Source organism: Penicillium taxi, assembly GCF_028828555.1.
Source record: "Penicillium taxi strain IBT 34144 chromosome Unknown utg000005l_segment0_segment0, whole genome shotgun sequence".
Classification (NCBI taxonomy): domain Eukaryota; kingdom Fungi; phylum Ascomycota; class Eurotiomycetes; order Eurotiales; family Aspergillaceae; genus Penicillium; species Penicillium taxi.
In genome coordinates this window covers 619,325-632,162 of record NW_026643207.1, presented here as the reverse complement: position 1 = coordinate 632,162, position 12,838 = coordinate 619,325, and the positions used below count along the sequence as shown (strand labels likewise).

Below are 12,838 nucleotides of genomic sequence, written 5' to 3'. Positions count from 1 at the left end.
ATAGAATAAACGACGACCTGAAAACATATACCCAGAACCACAACCAGACCCGCGACGAACAGATTACTCGAAGGAAGCAATGAATATCCGAAAAACATATAAGAAAGAGCAACAGTATAGTGGCTTAGAGGACTTATTCAACCTGAAACTCGCTATCTTTGAAGACATCTGCCGACACTCTGGTTTACCACTAGAGGCATACGAAAAAGCGCTTTCAGCAATGTTTACCGGCTAAGCCAGCGAATTCTATTATATCTATGGCTTATCTTCAAAGTCCTTTATAGAAACATGTAGGCAAATCAAGGCACACTTTGAGAGTCCACTTCATATGACCTAGAAGATGGTCTAATGGAATAATATCTTACTCTCGAAAACAATCCAAGAAAATCCGTCGCAGATAATCCTATAGTATTTTAAATAAATGACTGAATAATTACTCAGAATTCGTCTAGCACTTAGTTAATATATGTAAAACGAAGAAGGATTTACATAAAAGCTTAGCATCTGTTGCTAAAACATCCCGGCTTATCAAAATGCACTTTCTATACCATAGTCTAATCCGAACATGATGATTATGAGTCTCAAGACATTAATCGCGGCCTACGAAAACGCGCGCTAAAGGACTCAACAATATATCTAGGATATATCAGATAAAGCATGGATTACTAATCGAACCTTCCATAAGAAATGGAGACTAGATTGACGGAAGCAGGTTACCTAGAAAAGAGACTCTTCATCTTCACGAGCTGAAGGAAGATGCTGGGTCGACGGAAAGACGGAATGCCGATCATGGGACCATTCACTAGAGGAACGCGTAGTAGCTAGGAAACGATATTATGAACGATTCACCAGAAACAATGGATCTGGAGATTTTAAACGACAGTTTCGATAATATATGGTTATATGCGAAGGTGAAGAACTCGATATTGAAGCCTTTAAAACTACTATTTCAGACTCTAAATCCGAACCTGAATCAGAATCCGAATCCGATGAATCAAGTGATAATGATGATAACTCCGAGATGTTCCTAACAATATTTAGGCCGGTGCCAATATTAGATATATAGATCTGGCACAATTAACTTATGAATCAAGCTTATCTATATAGAATAAGCCCTTATATCTAAGAGTCTAAGAGTGATCCATTTATATACACCACTACCACATCGTGGTATAATTCAGACATCTTTTATGGTATTCTGATCGACATAGGCGCATCCCGAAACTCAACAACTGGGTATAGTCAATTTCTAGCTTTATAGAAACTAGAACCTAGTATCCAACTCGACAAATCGACCGCCGGACAAATCAATGTTCAATTCGGCATCGGGACTAGTGGATCAATCGGATCAATAGACATCAAAACACCTATAGGAATAGTTCAATTCCACGTCGTGAACGCAGATACACCATTCCTATTATGCCTCGCTGATCTAGATCGTCTAGGGATCTATTATAATAATTTATAAGATGTCCTAATAGGGAAGATAGGCCTTCGGATACTAGTAAAACGACAATTTGGGCATCCATTCCTTCTCTAGAAAGCAGCTCCTACATATATCACAGCATTTGTTCAAGGATCTGCCGAATGTCTGTTAACAGATACTAAGTTACGCAGAATTCACCGATGACTAGGGCATCCTGCCGTCGCCCGCCTTGAAGCAATTCTAAGCAAAGCAGGACATGAGGTAGAGAGGAATGCGCTTAAGCATATCACCAAGTTTTACGAACATTGCTAGAAGTTCGGGAAATCACCAGGACGATTCCGATTTACCCTTCAAGACAAGGACGGCGACGCATATTTCAATCATAGCATCATTATTGATGTAATAAGTATCGATGGAGATCCAGTTCTTCATGTTGTCGACGAAGCCATAAGCTTTTAAAGTGGAAGATGGTTATAAAAAGGAAAAGGTATGACAGCCAAACATACGTGGGAAGCATTACGACTCTATTGGATCGATGTTTACTAAGGACCCCTAGACAATATCATAAACGACGTAGGAACCAATTTCGACAGTAAAGAATTCAGATATCTTGCAAAAAACTATGGGAACCACAGCAAAGATAGTTCTAGTCGAAGCGCATAATTCTGTGGGAAAAGTCGAGCGATACCATGCTATGGTACGACGAGTCTATAACATCATCAGACGAGAGCTTAGTGACTCTATAGGAATAGGGGAAGCCAATGTTGATAAGGAACTAGCTCTCCAGATAACATAGAAAGCGATCAACGACTCGGTCGGACCAAATGGTCTTATCCCTACACTACTCGTTTTTGGAGCGTTTCCGCGACTCGCGGAGCTAGACGCCCCATCGCCAACAGTCATACAGCGCGCTGCAGCTATTACAAGAGCGATATAGGAAGTCAAGAAACTATGAGCAAAACGACAAATTCAAGACGCCATGAACATACGAAATAGACCCATCACAGCCGCTACACAAGGATTGCCACTAAATTCTCCTGTTCTTGTCTAGAGAGAAAAGAAGAAAAAATGGACAGGGCCATTCCCACTACTCTCAATCGACGGAGACATATATGTTGTCGATAGCAGCGTCAAAGGCCCAAGATCGTTCCGGATAACTATCGTGAAGCCATTCCTAGAAGAAGACCAGCAAACCAATACACCACTAGACGTATAGAATAATAGTATACAACATGATAGTCTAGATGCACAGCCTAATATATAGCCTAATATACAGCCGCATAAGGATCCACCATTTAGCGTCATCATCGATAATAGAGGCAGGAATTTACAACAACCAAGACATACACAACGTCTGAAGCGCCAAGAAGACGAAGACACAGATAAAGAAGATTCGGAAGATGAAATCAATACTATCTTCCTGAACACCCCGACGCCAGACTTTCGCGCCTCTCGATAAAGCGAAATCAATGGATTACTAGCTAAAGGAGTCTTCAAATTCGTGCCTCGAACAGAAATGCCTAAAGGAATTCGACTCTTTAATTCTAGGTTCGTCGATGAGATCAAAAACACAGGAACAGATCAAGCGAGAGAAAAGTCACGACTCGTGGTGTAGGCATATAACGACTATAGAAAAGAATTTGTTCTAACCCAAGCACCTACGATTCAACATATTAGCTAAAGAATAATTCTATCTATCGCTGCGATGCGAGACGATTCAGATTTATACCTTCGTGATATCTCACAGGCATATATGCAGTCGACATCAGACTTGAACCGACAATTCTATATACGACCCCCTGCTGAATTTGGTTTACTAAAGGACACCGTCCTAAAAGTCTTAAAGCCCTTTTATAGAATCCCGGAAGCAGGCAATCATTGGTTTCAGATATACTATAAGCATCATCTTGAAAAGCTAGGAATGGAGCAATCTACCTATGATGCATGCCTCCTCTACAGCAAGAAACACTTTGGAATTGTCGGAATACAGATAGACGACACTTTGATCCTCGCGAATGCTATATTCATTAAGAAGGAAGAGGACGAACTACAGAAGGCGCAGCTTCTATCGAAACCGCTTCAAAAGCTCACAGAGGTCAATCCACTTGAATTCAACGGCAGCATCATCCGAAAAGGCAAAAACAGGATTACAATTTCGCAAATCGATCAATGCCGACGCCTAAAGACCATCGCCACCAAAATCGTTTCAAAGGATGCATATATCTCTTAACGCGCTCGTGGAGCTTATATCGCATTAGTTTGCCAACCAGAAGCCATATATGACTTATCCTTTTTAGCTTAAGTCATCAACCCAAAAAAGGAAGATGCGGAGAGATTAAATAGGCGCATCCAATAGCAAATCGATAATCAAGCGAGAGGACTTCACTTTATTAAGCTTCAAGAAGACACGCTACAGCTTATCGCATTCGTTGACGTATCATTTGCAAGAAATCGTGATTCAAGCAGCCAGATCGGATATATCATCACTATGGCTGATGGATATAGACAAAACCAGGTCATTAATGCCAATATCCTACACTGGTCATCCATCAAATGTCATAGAGTCACTAGGAGTGTGCTCGCCGCCGAGCTATATGCCACATCACACGGAGTGGATATCGCTTTCGTAGTCAACCAAACCTTAAATAAAATCCTGCGTGCGGTGGAGCATTTACCCAGAATTCCCCTGACACTCTATACAGACTCACGCTCAGTATATGATACAGTCACACGTCTCGGGACTACACAAGAAAAACGACTTATGATCGATATCATGGCACTACGTCAAACATATGAACGACGCCAGATGGAGCTCAAGTGGATCGCAGGAGGATCAAATCCTGCCGATACGATGACGAAGGAGAAGTGTGGAAACGCACTGAAGGAGTTGATTGATACAAATCAGATCGACTTAGAGACCCTTGGTTGGGTCGAACGTTAAGTTTTTCCTACTATAACTTTTACGAATTACGGCCTACATGATATTTATGCACCCAAATTAGTACAATTGGCATCGCGTTCTGCACGAAATGATGAAGCTTGTTTCTCTATTTTTAATGACATTTAGAGTTGCTCCAGTGTTGCGACGGCCGAGAAACAAGGCCATCAACAGACGGAAAGTATTTCGGCCGAAAAAGCTTCTGCCGAGACAGCGACTCCGGAACTGGATTAGTATATCACGGCATCCTTGAACGATATGCATTCATCGCAAACGACACCCTTAAGCGATGTGCATTCGCGACAGTAATGTCCCATCTTCACCGTCTCTTCTATCTCGGACGAATGTTGACATTCGTCCAGAGCAGAGGGGCACCCATATACTATAAGTAGCTAGTTCTTTCATCAATGAAAAAGCAGACTTCACAACAACCACAATATTCAGTACTGTAGAGACCACTACACTTGGTGGTTTGTCTACGGTGTTGAGTAGTGGTTCGTTGGAGCTCACCGTTCTCAGACAAGATATTCGAATATCGCCAAGCGAGCGACAGCGGCTCTGAAACTAAAAAGCGAATTCAGCACCCGAATATATTCATAGCAAAATCTTAGAGCACCAAAGGAGGATAGATATATTGATCACTGAAGAAGTCATCAGAAATATACTTTTTTTAACCACACTGATTGCGGCCAACTCCCGGGATTGGGAGCTCGGTGATCCAGATCAATAGCAAAAATGCCTCAAAAGGTGGAGTAGGAGGGAGATTGGGAGGGGATTCAAAAAAAAAAAAACAAAGTTGAGGGGAAATGAAGGCATTTTATAGAACCACGCACGGTGACCTTAACCGGAAGTGCTAATTATAAACTTAACGCAGTAGTTCACTGTATTTATCCGGTATAGAACAACACAGGTGATGGTGGAATTGCCATGATTATGCGTGGCATCATTGCAGGAAAACCGTGATGTTTCCGCCTTAATCGGGACTACCTTAATTTTGTTGTGATTTGCAAACAATAACCATGGCACATGAGTTATTTGTCATTCTCAGTCGAAGGAGGTTACGGACTGGCGGTTATATGCTGTCTATTATTGGTTATAGAGCCTACCTAGTACGTGATAAGTGGATCCTGATTTATATCATAAAGACCTAGTTTTTTAGATCGTGAAGGCCGCCCAATAAGGTCCAGATGGGTATAATGGCTTACAAAGAAACAGGTACTAGTTAAGGATTAGTGCATTAATTATGAACAGGCTTGATTTCTATCCCGGAGTCTCTCATTCCTTTCATATTTGCAGTGAATTTTCTGAAAGCGATATTGTCATCCAAACTATCCCAAAAATGATAAGAATGACAGGCAATGAAGGTATCTTCAATCGTTCGACAAGTTCAATATATTTCAAGAGTCAGAGCTAACTCCATCAGATGACCACCCCAAAGGCTTGAGGTCAGACGAGTTGGAAGAATACCGTGGAGATATCTGGAAGAGACTGGTAAACCTGATTGAGAAAGATGATAGTCCGAAAGAGGTCAATAGTTTACTAGAACTACTCGGCAAAGATGTGGACCTGGACACAAAAATTGAATATCTCTTTCCGAGCAACGATGTGGACACTGATGATGTGACTTTATTAATGCTTGCAGTGGGATGGAATCGCCTGCAAACCACGAGACTCTTACTTGAGAAAGGAGCCGATATAATGGCTGAGACAAGCGACTATCGAGCGACTGCGCTCATATACGCTGTATGGCAGAATGTTTCCTTGGACTTAATTGAGGTTTTAGTTGAAAAAGGCCATCATGCACTCATGGAAAAGAGAGACAAGCAAGGATGTTCTGCTCTGGCTTTTGCTGCTCAACTTGGGCACAAAGAGCTTGTACAAATACTTATTGAAAAAGGCGCGAATATAGGATCAATGAAGGGTGATCCGTACAATGGACTTCACCTGGCTGTCCTAACTCAAAACAATGACCTCGTCGACATTTTCCTGGCAGCCATTCATGAACAGGACAGCGAAATGATTGAGGCCGGCATGCGTCTGAAATGGCTGATCGAGAATTGGAGAGCGCAAACTATCTTTGCAAAAAACCATTATGGCTCCACTCCTTTGGATGATGCCGCAAGAAAGTCTTATTACTATGGTGTTCTGAAAATCCTGGATGCTTCATGGCTTGCATTTGAGTCTTTCCCACGTGCTGACCCATATATTTCCAACGACAATGAGGCAGGCTCAGTTGCAAACTGTATATTGAGCTGGATGGCTCAACAAGACCTCCGTGAGCATGAATCTGCAGCTATAAAACCTAATGGCTGGCTGGGACACGAGAATGCGATTTTCTTCTGGGCAATTTTACACACAAATGATGCAGTATTTGATAATTGCTTAGCTGATTCCAAACCCTTGCCGTCGGAGTCAGATTCATTTTCCTGGATTTCCATAGCCGCTTTTAAAGCTACATATGGGATGACGGGAAAGCTACTTGAGCGGATTCAAGAGCTAAGCATAGAATTAACCAGAGATCTTCTGCGCTTGGCAATCAAACATTCAAATGTTCAATTCGCTCGAGCTATCATAGATCGAGCTTCGGAATTGACGAAGAAAATGGAGCACAGTGACACAAGTGGTTTGGAAGATCAAACGGCAATTCGTTCGAATAAAGATATTGTGAAAATTCTCATCGAACGGTCAAAAGGAGAGGATCTAATTTCTCTATCAGCCAAGGGGGGTAAGCCAGGTCGCAACGAGATCGAACTACTCCTCTGGAAAACCCTCGATCATGCTCTCAAAGACCTTCATGAATTATTCAGCTCTTCTCAATCAGATCATTTGAATTATATATTTGAGTTGGCAGCACAATTTGAGCCCCCAGGACACGAGAAATATTTATCCAAGTACTTGGAGAAATTCCATAATACTCAGCTATCAACGAAACTGTTGGGAGCGAGTGTGTTGTTGAAAGCAGTATTTCTCCAGCTCCCCGTAGTTGTCTGGTGGGTTCTTTCACATGGAAGCTATACCGGCGAACGAGAGATTAAAGAAGCTCTACAGCTACTTGAAGACATGACAGACGGGAATATGACCATTGACGGTGTCACTTCACATGAAAGTTGTGCGAGCACTACGGATGTTAACTCGGAGAAGAATATCATCAAGGAACTTCTGAGCGATCCGCCGCCAATTTTAAAATCTCGAGCCCCTTGGGACGATCTCCATCAGCCGCACTTAGAGCCACTACCCTCTGATTTCAATTCTCCGAATGGGACAGTAGTGGATCTATTCCATGGTAAGGATGAATTTATCTTTCAACTTAAACATCGTTCAGTCAGAGACATCATATATGATGGACCCCAGAAAATAATGCGTCCATGCAAATATGACAAAATCTTGAAACTGAAAGATGACCTGAAGAAGTTTGAAATCAGCTCAAACATTGAGCAAAATTCCCCGGCTGCGGCGTTTTCTGGCTTCAAAGGGCCGGACATGAGATGGATACACATCCCAATAAATGATGTAAGATGACTAGGAGTCAATATGCAATATCTTAAAATATGACTAACTTCGCCGCTAGTTCACATGTATGAAGGTAAGAAGTTATTTCAGGACTATTGTCATCCACGGGGACTGAATTTATACTAGAATCTTTTGGTCTGCATTTCGAATGAGAGAGGGTGGTTAAACAAAACACATAGGCCTCTAGCTCAATTTTTTCAGAAAAGTAGAGTCGAACAAAGTGCTGGGGGAGGAAAGTCTTTTTTAAAGCCCCAATATGTTGTTCAGGTGAGTTAAAGGCCCAATGTATTCATGACTGGGTAAATTTCGAACTTACACTTGGTAGGAGACGTATATGCATGAGCAGGGCGAAAAACGGGAAGCAAAAGAGTCCAGGAAGGAAAAGCAAGAAATCCCTTTCAAATCTTCTGCTATTTATGTCAGTCCAGCTTCAGTCCATTTACTTTCAATTCTAACATTTTAGCTAGATGCCATACCTGTCTTGCTCGGAGTGTCCAAGGACAACCGCAAATACAGGACCTGATAATTCTGACTCTTGTCACGAGAGTTTCGACTCAAAGTGGGAAATCAAATATTCAGTGTCACTCGAAGACTCTAAAGATAGAGAGCATTCATCGATGACCCTTGACCAATACTACTATTCCTCGATTACCGACACGAGGGATCGAGACAAAGACCAAGTCGTCGGTCGTTTCACACGATCAGGAACTTCTCAGAGACGATTCTATGACTTAGAGGAATTCATTCACCGAGTAGAAGATGATGGGAATTCCAGTGACCAACCTGATAAAATTATTGTCGTTAATCAGCTTTGGCTTTGGATCATCGATGAGAGTTTGTTGCCCCCACGCCTAATCGAGAAAGTAACTAAGATGTCTTTGGGTAGAGACTTTAATCACTAGTACAACCAGAGAAAATGACGTCTTCCCAGAAAACTTTCGTCAGCGAGTCGAATCGAAAATAAAGTCTCATGGGGATACCTGTTCTTGGTCGGCCGAATTTCTTCAAGAATTGATTCTCAGCACCGCCACAGGCATGTTTCATAATGTGGAGATCCCTATAGGCTCGCTTCAAGAGACACCAGATGAGAGGATCAAAAGTCTCAACGATTCTCCTCTGGGAATATTCAGGAAGTCCATTCAGGAAGTTGTAAGCACGATATCATTTATCTTAATATACACTATATAAGCCATGATTTGTTTGAGCATATACCAACTGACAGCTTCAAAAGCGGGATCGTGAAGCCAAACTTTTCTTGGAATTTTCCAAAAAGCTGGTGGAAGACAAAAAGAACGAACAGGCGTCGATTTATGACCAAGACAAGGGTTCTGGACTGGTTTCCTATATGAAGGCTTCCTACTACTTCATTTCTGGAAGAAAGTGAGCTGAACAAAAAGATCAAGCCAAAAGCATTTTACTGATAAAACTTTGGATGTCAGAGCCAACTTGAGTAACAAAGTCAAGCGAGAAAGAGAGACACGCAGCTCCAGTCCCACATATGACGATATAATCGATGAAACGGGACTCCTCAGGGTAATCAAAGATATCTGCGATGAGCTTAACATTCTCAAATGTATTACTCGTGCTCAAGATGACGTTTTCAAACAGTTACGAGGAGAGAACTACAACAAACAGGTTGAATTCACTTATAACAGTCCATCCAGTATTCATGCTGAAATCGTGGAAATGATGCAGGATGTGGATTTTGTTCAGAAGTCCATCCATCTACTCCTTGATCTCAAGCAAAAGCAAGCCAATATCTTTGAAGCAAAGAATAGTAGGAAGCAAAGCGAGGAGACTGCAAAACAAGGAGTAGCCATCATGGTCTTCACATTGGTCACTATTGTATTTGTAAGATTTGAACAGCTCTCACTTCTCCATATCAAGCTAACAATTTGAACGCGAAAATTAGCTTCCTGCTTCGTTTTTGACAAGTTTGTTTGCATTGAATGTCTCCGACTTCCCGCACAACGGAGACAATGTCAGCTATGAAGGTCGATGGATTTTTCCAATAATATGTGAGTGTCAAATCGTGAGATTATTACTTAGATAGGTATATACTGATAGCAACTTTTCTTCAGTCGGTGTTTCTGTGGTAGTTTCTTCAATTATTTCAGTGGTTGCATTGAAATTAGCTAAGTGGATTGACCGGTGGAAGACCGTAAGAGTGGAAGCCAGACGAGACATTGAGAAGGCAGATGAGCAGTTACGGGCAGCACAATACTCTCTTAAGAATCACCGAAACTCGAAGGCCAGTTCCCTGTAGCAGCCCGAATTTATCTGCGAACGATGGGCGTTAGCCCGACAACCAGAATGTTAGATCTTTCAGCTTTCCGTTATGTGTCTTTCAGCTCTTTTAATGCATGATGTTTCGATAAATTTCAGTAGCTGATCAAGTTCATAGATTATAGAAATCGGATTTCAATGCTGACAACTAATGAACGACACTAAAACCTCAGACTCCCGTCAACCCGGCCGGTCTCCTTACAACATGGAGCCGCCGGAGTAAAAGGAAAACCGGCTATTCTAAATACCCTAAAAAACCCCTAACATATGGGGGGTACAGACTCAAATGATAATACGCGACCAGTAGTATTTGTCGTACGAGAATTAACTAGGGAAAATGAGAGGGTTCGGCCGCTAGACTGGATTTTACTGTATTTATCACCATCCTTTATCAATATATCTCTAATGGAGTCTTTTCACTTGCATTTCTTGACGTAGATAATTCTCGATCTTGGCAGTATATCATTTAGAATCGCACGTTGATGGTGTTGGTACCAGCTGAAGTATGACCGGCAGGGATGGGACGTACACCCTTGCGAAGCATTCCAGTCTCTTCGTCATATTCTTTTGTATCTAGTCAGTAAGGGTACCCTCCTTCGTAACTAAGATTTCATAACTCTTATAGATGTTCCCACCATACATTTTTCGATCTTCTTCTTCCATTTCTTGATAGTTTGTATTCAATCATGGGTCTGGGTACCTTGGAGCTGCCCATGCGTAGCATATAGAGCTGGCGACGAGATAAGGAATATTTGATCAACCGTATTGTATATGACTCAAAAGGGCTCGACGAAATACATACTGCAGTATCATATGAATGGTAAAATGGATCGGATCAGAAAGGAAAGAATATTGTTATTGAAAGTACGATACCGATAATCAACAAGAGTCGTCTCAGGCTTCCATCTTCATGAAGAATCTCTGCCGTGGTATCTTTGTTCGTATTGTACACTATTGTGATATGCCTGCTAACTGTCATTTTTCGAATTGCAGATTGCAAAAGGACATTGGAGGCCACCTGGGCAGGCTTGACTATAAACCCTTGACGTATAACATGTCAACATATGTAAAAAGATGGACGAAGAGGAAAGAATAGTGTCGGTACACCAGTACCAAGTGTAGAATAGCTATTCGATATGGTAGACAAGAGGCTAACGCCCAATTCTGACACCTATCACAGGTAACACTTTACGCCCCTATGATATCTATGTGTCCTCTTCAAGTGGTTGTAAAGTCTGAGTTTCATTCGAAGTTTGCTATCTATTATAAAGTAGCGATTTGGTCACATGACTGCTTTGTTCCATATTCCAACAAATAGTTTAGAGGGTGAGAAATGTGTACCTGTAAGACGGAACCGGAACCTTAGAAGTGGCGTTGGAGCCTTAGAGCTGGCCTCAGCAAAGTGAGAGTGAAAGTGTAAGTGAGAGAAAGGAATAAATTTCGATGAATATGTATTGGGTCTACACCTAGAGAGGTTCCGAGGTATATTGAGTCAAGGACAAGGCTGGGTCAACCTCAAAGGATATTGCGACCTTGATATGGGGTATTGAACATTTATTGCTCTGCACGTCCCAAAGGTCTTAATAAGACGGCGCGTGGAGAACTTTTGAGGTGGATAAGACGACCTCCAAAATATCTTAGCACAAGCAATACCCGTGGACAAAAAGCCATTTGATTGAGATATAATAATATCCGGTCCCCCGAGCGTCTCTGTATAGCAGCTTAAAAGTCACCTCGGAACGACTAAATAAATGAATTCAGCGAATGCCTAACGACAACGGTGCCAGCCCGAAAAATTTCATTCGTCTGGCATTTCAATGATTTCCTGCGCAAGAATCTAGCTCCAATATAGCTTACCTTATGTGGAAAAAGTAGAAGCTCAGCACTGCAATTTTTACGGGGTTTTTTAATAGCTTCCTACTTCATTTGTCGTTAATATTGAGTAAGCAGAATGCCTGGAACTGCCTTTTAAAGTGCGAGTGTTTTCATATGCTATTTTTTATTATTACGCTCCTGTTGAAACTATTCCTTGATTATACTCTAGCAGTTTAGTAAGCTCAGACTTACCCGGGTAGGAGGAGCACATGTTAACTTGACCATTATAACACGGCATATGGGTTTTGCAGATGAGACTTGGGCATGATGGGGCTGACTTTCATGGTTATGCTTGATCCGCTTGATAGAATTGATAAGATGTAACTTATATGCAGATAAAATAGGTACCTACCTAGGTAAGGTAGTGATAACTCGGGAGGTGTAACCCTTTCGTTCCTACAATTCTAACATAGCAAGGTATTCTAGAATGAAAATTCTTTAGTTTACAATATTGGAAACTGGACCTTATCCCGGGTGAGTCTATCTCATTTTCATTTCCCTCCAAGATTTTGACCTTAGAATATCCTACAAGATCCTTTCTTCGTCTTCGAAAGTTTCTTGAAATGAGGATGTCGCCGCACCTACATTGGAAACCAACGTTTACACTCGGCCCTATCTCGGCCCTATCTTGGCCTTGAATAAGACTTGAGTTGTCTATATTCTCTCTGTTGGGTAGAATTTCTTCCATCTAGACTCATATCATAGGCCAGCTGTCGTGCCATTTGCTGCTAGTGGGACCCGTGGACTGTGTACATTCACGAGGGGCCTACAGGTGTTGACAGATTCCCGAAGAACAGGTTCAT

At 41.8% G+C, this 12,838-nt stretch overlaps 1 protein-coding gene across 1 annotated transcript; it reads left to right on the top strand.

Moving 5' to 3' along the window:
• Positions 1 to 5,703: 5,703 nt before the first annotated feature.
• N7495_007608 (uncharacterized protein) lies at positions 5,704 to 10,383 on the top strand (the record flags this gene model as incomplete). Its single annotated transcript, XM_057210259.1, has 11 exons — positions 5,704 to 5,728; positions 5,788 to 7,647; positions 7,687 to 7,874; positions 7,933 to 7,947; positions 8,200 to 8,292; positions 8,342 to 8,708; positions 8,761 to 9,023; positions 9,106 to 9,254; positions 9,314 to 9,725; positions 9,787 to 9,892; positions 10,334 to 10,383. 11 exons carry the CDS (start codon positions 5,704 to 5,706, stop codon positions 10,381 to 10,383), a joined length of 3,528 nt encoding a protein of 1,175 aa, XP_057059802.1.
• Positions 10,384 to 12,838: the final 2,455 nt, after the last annotated feature.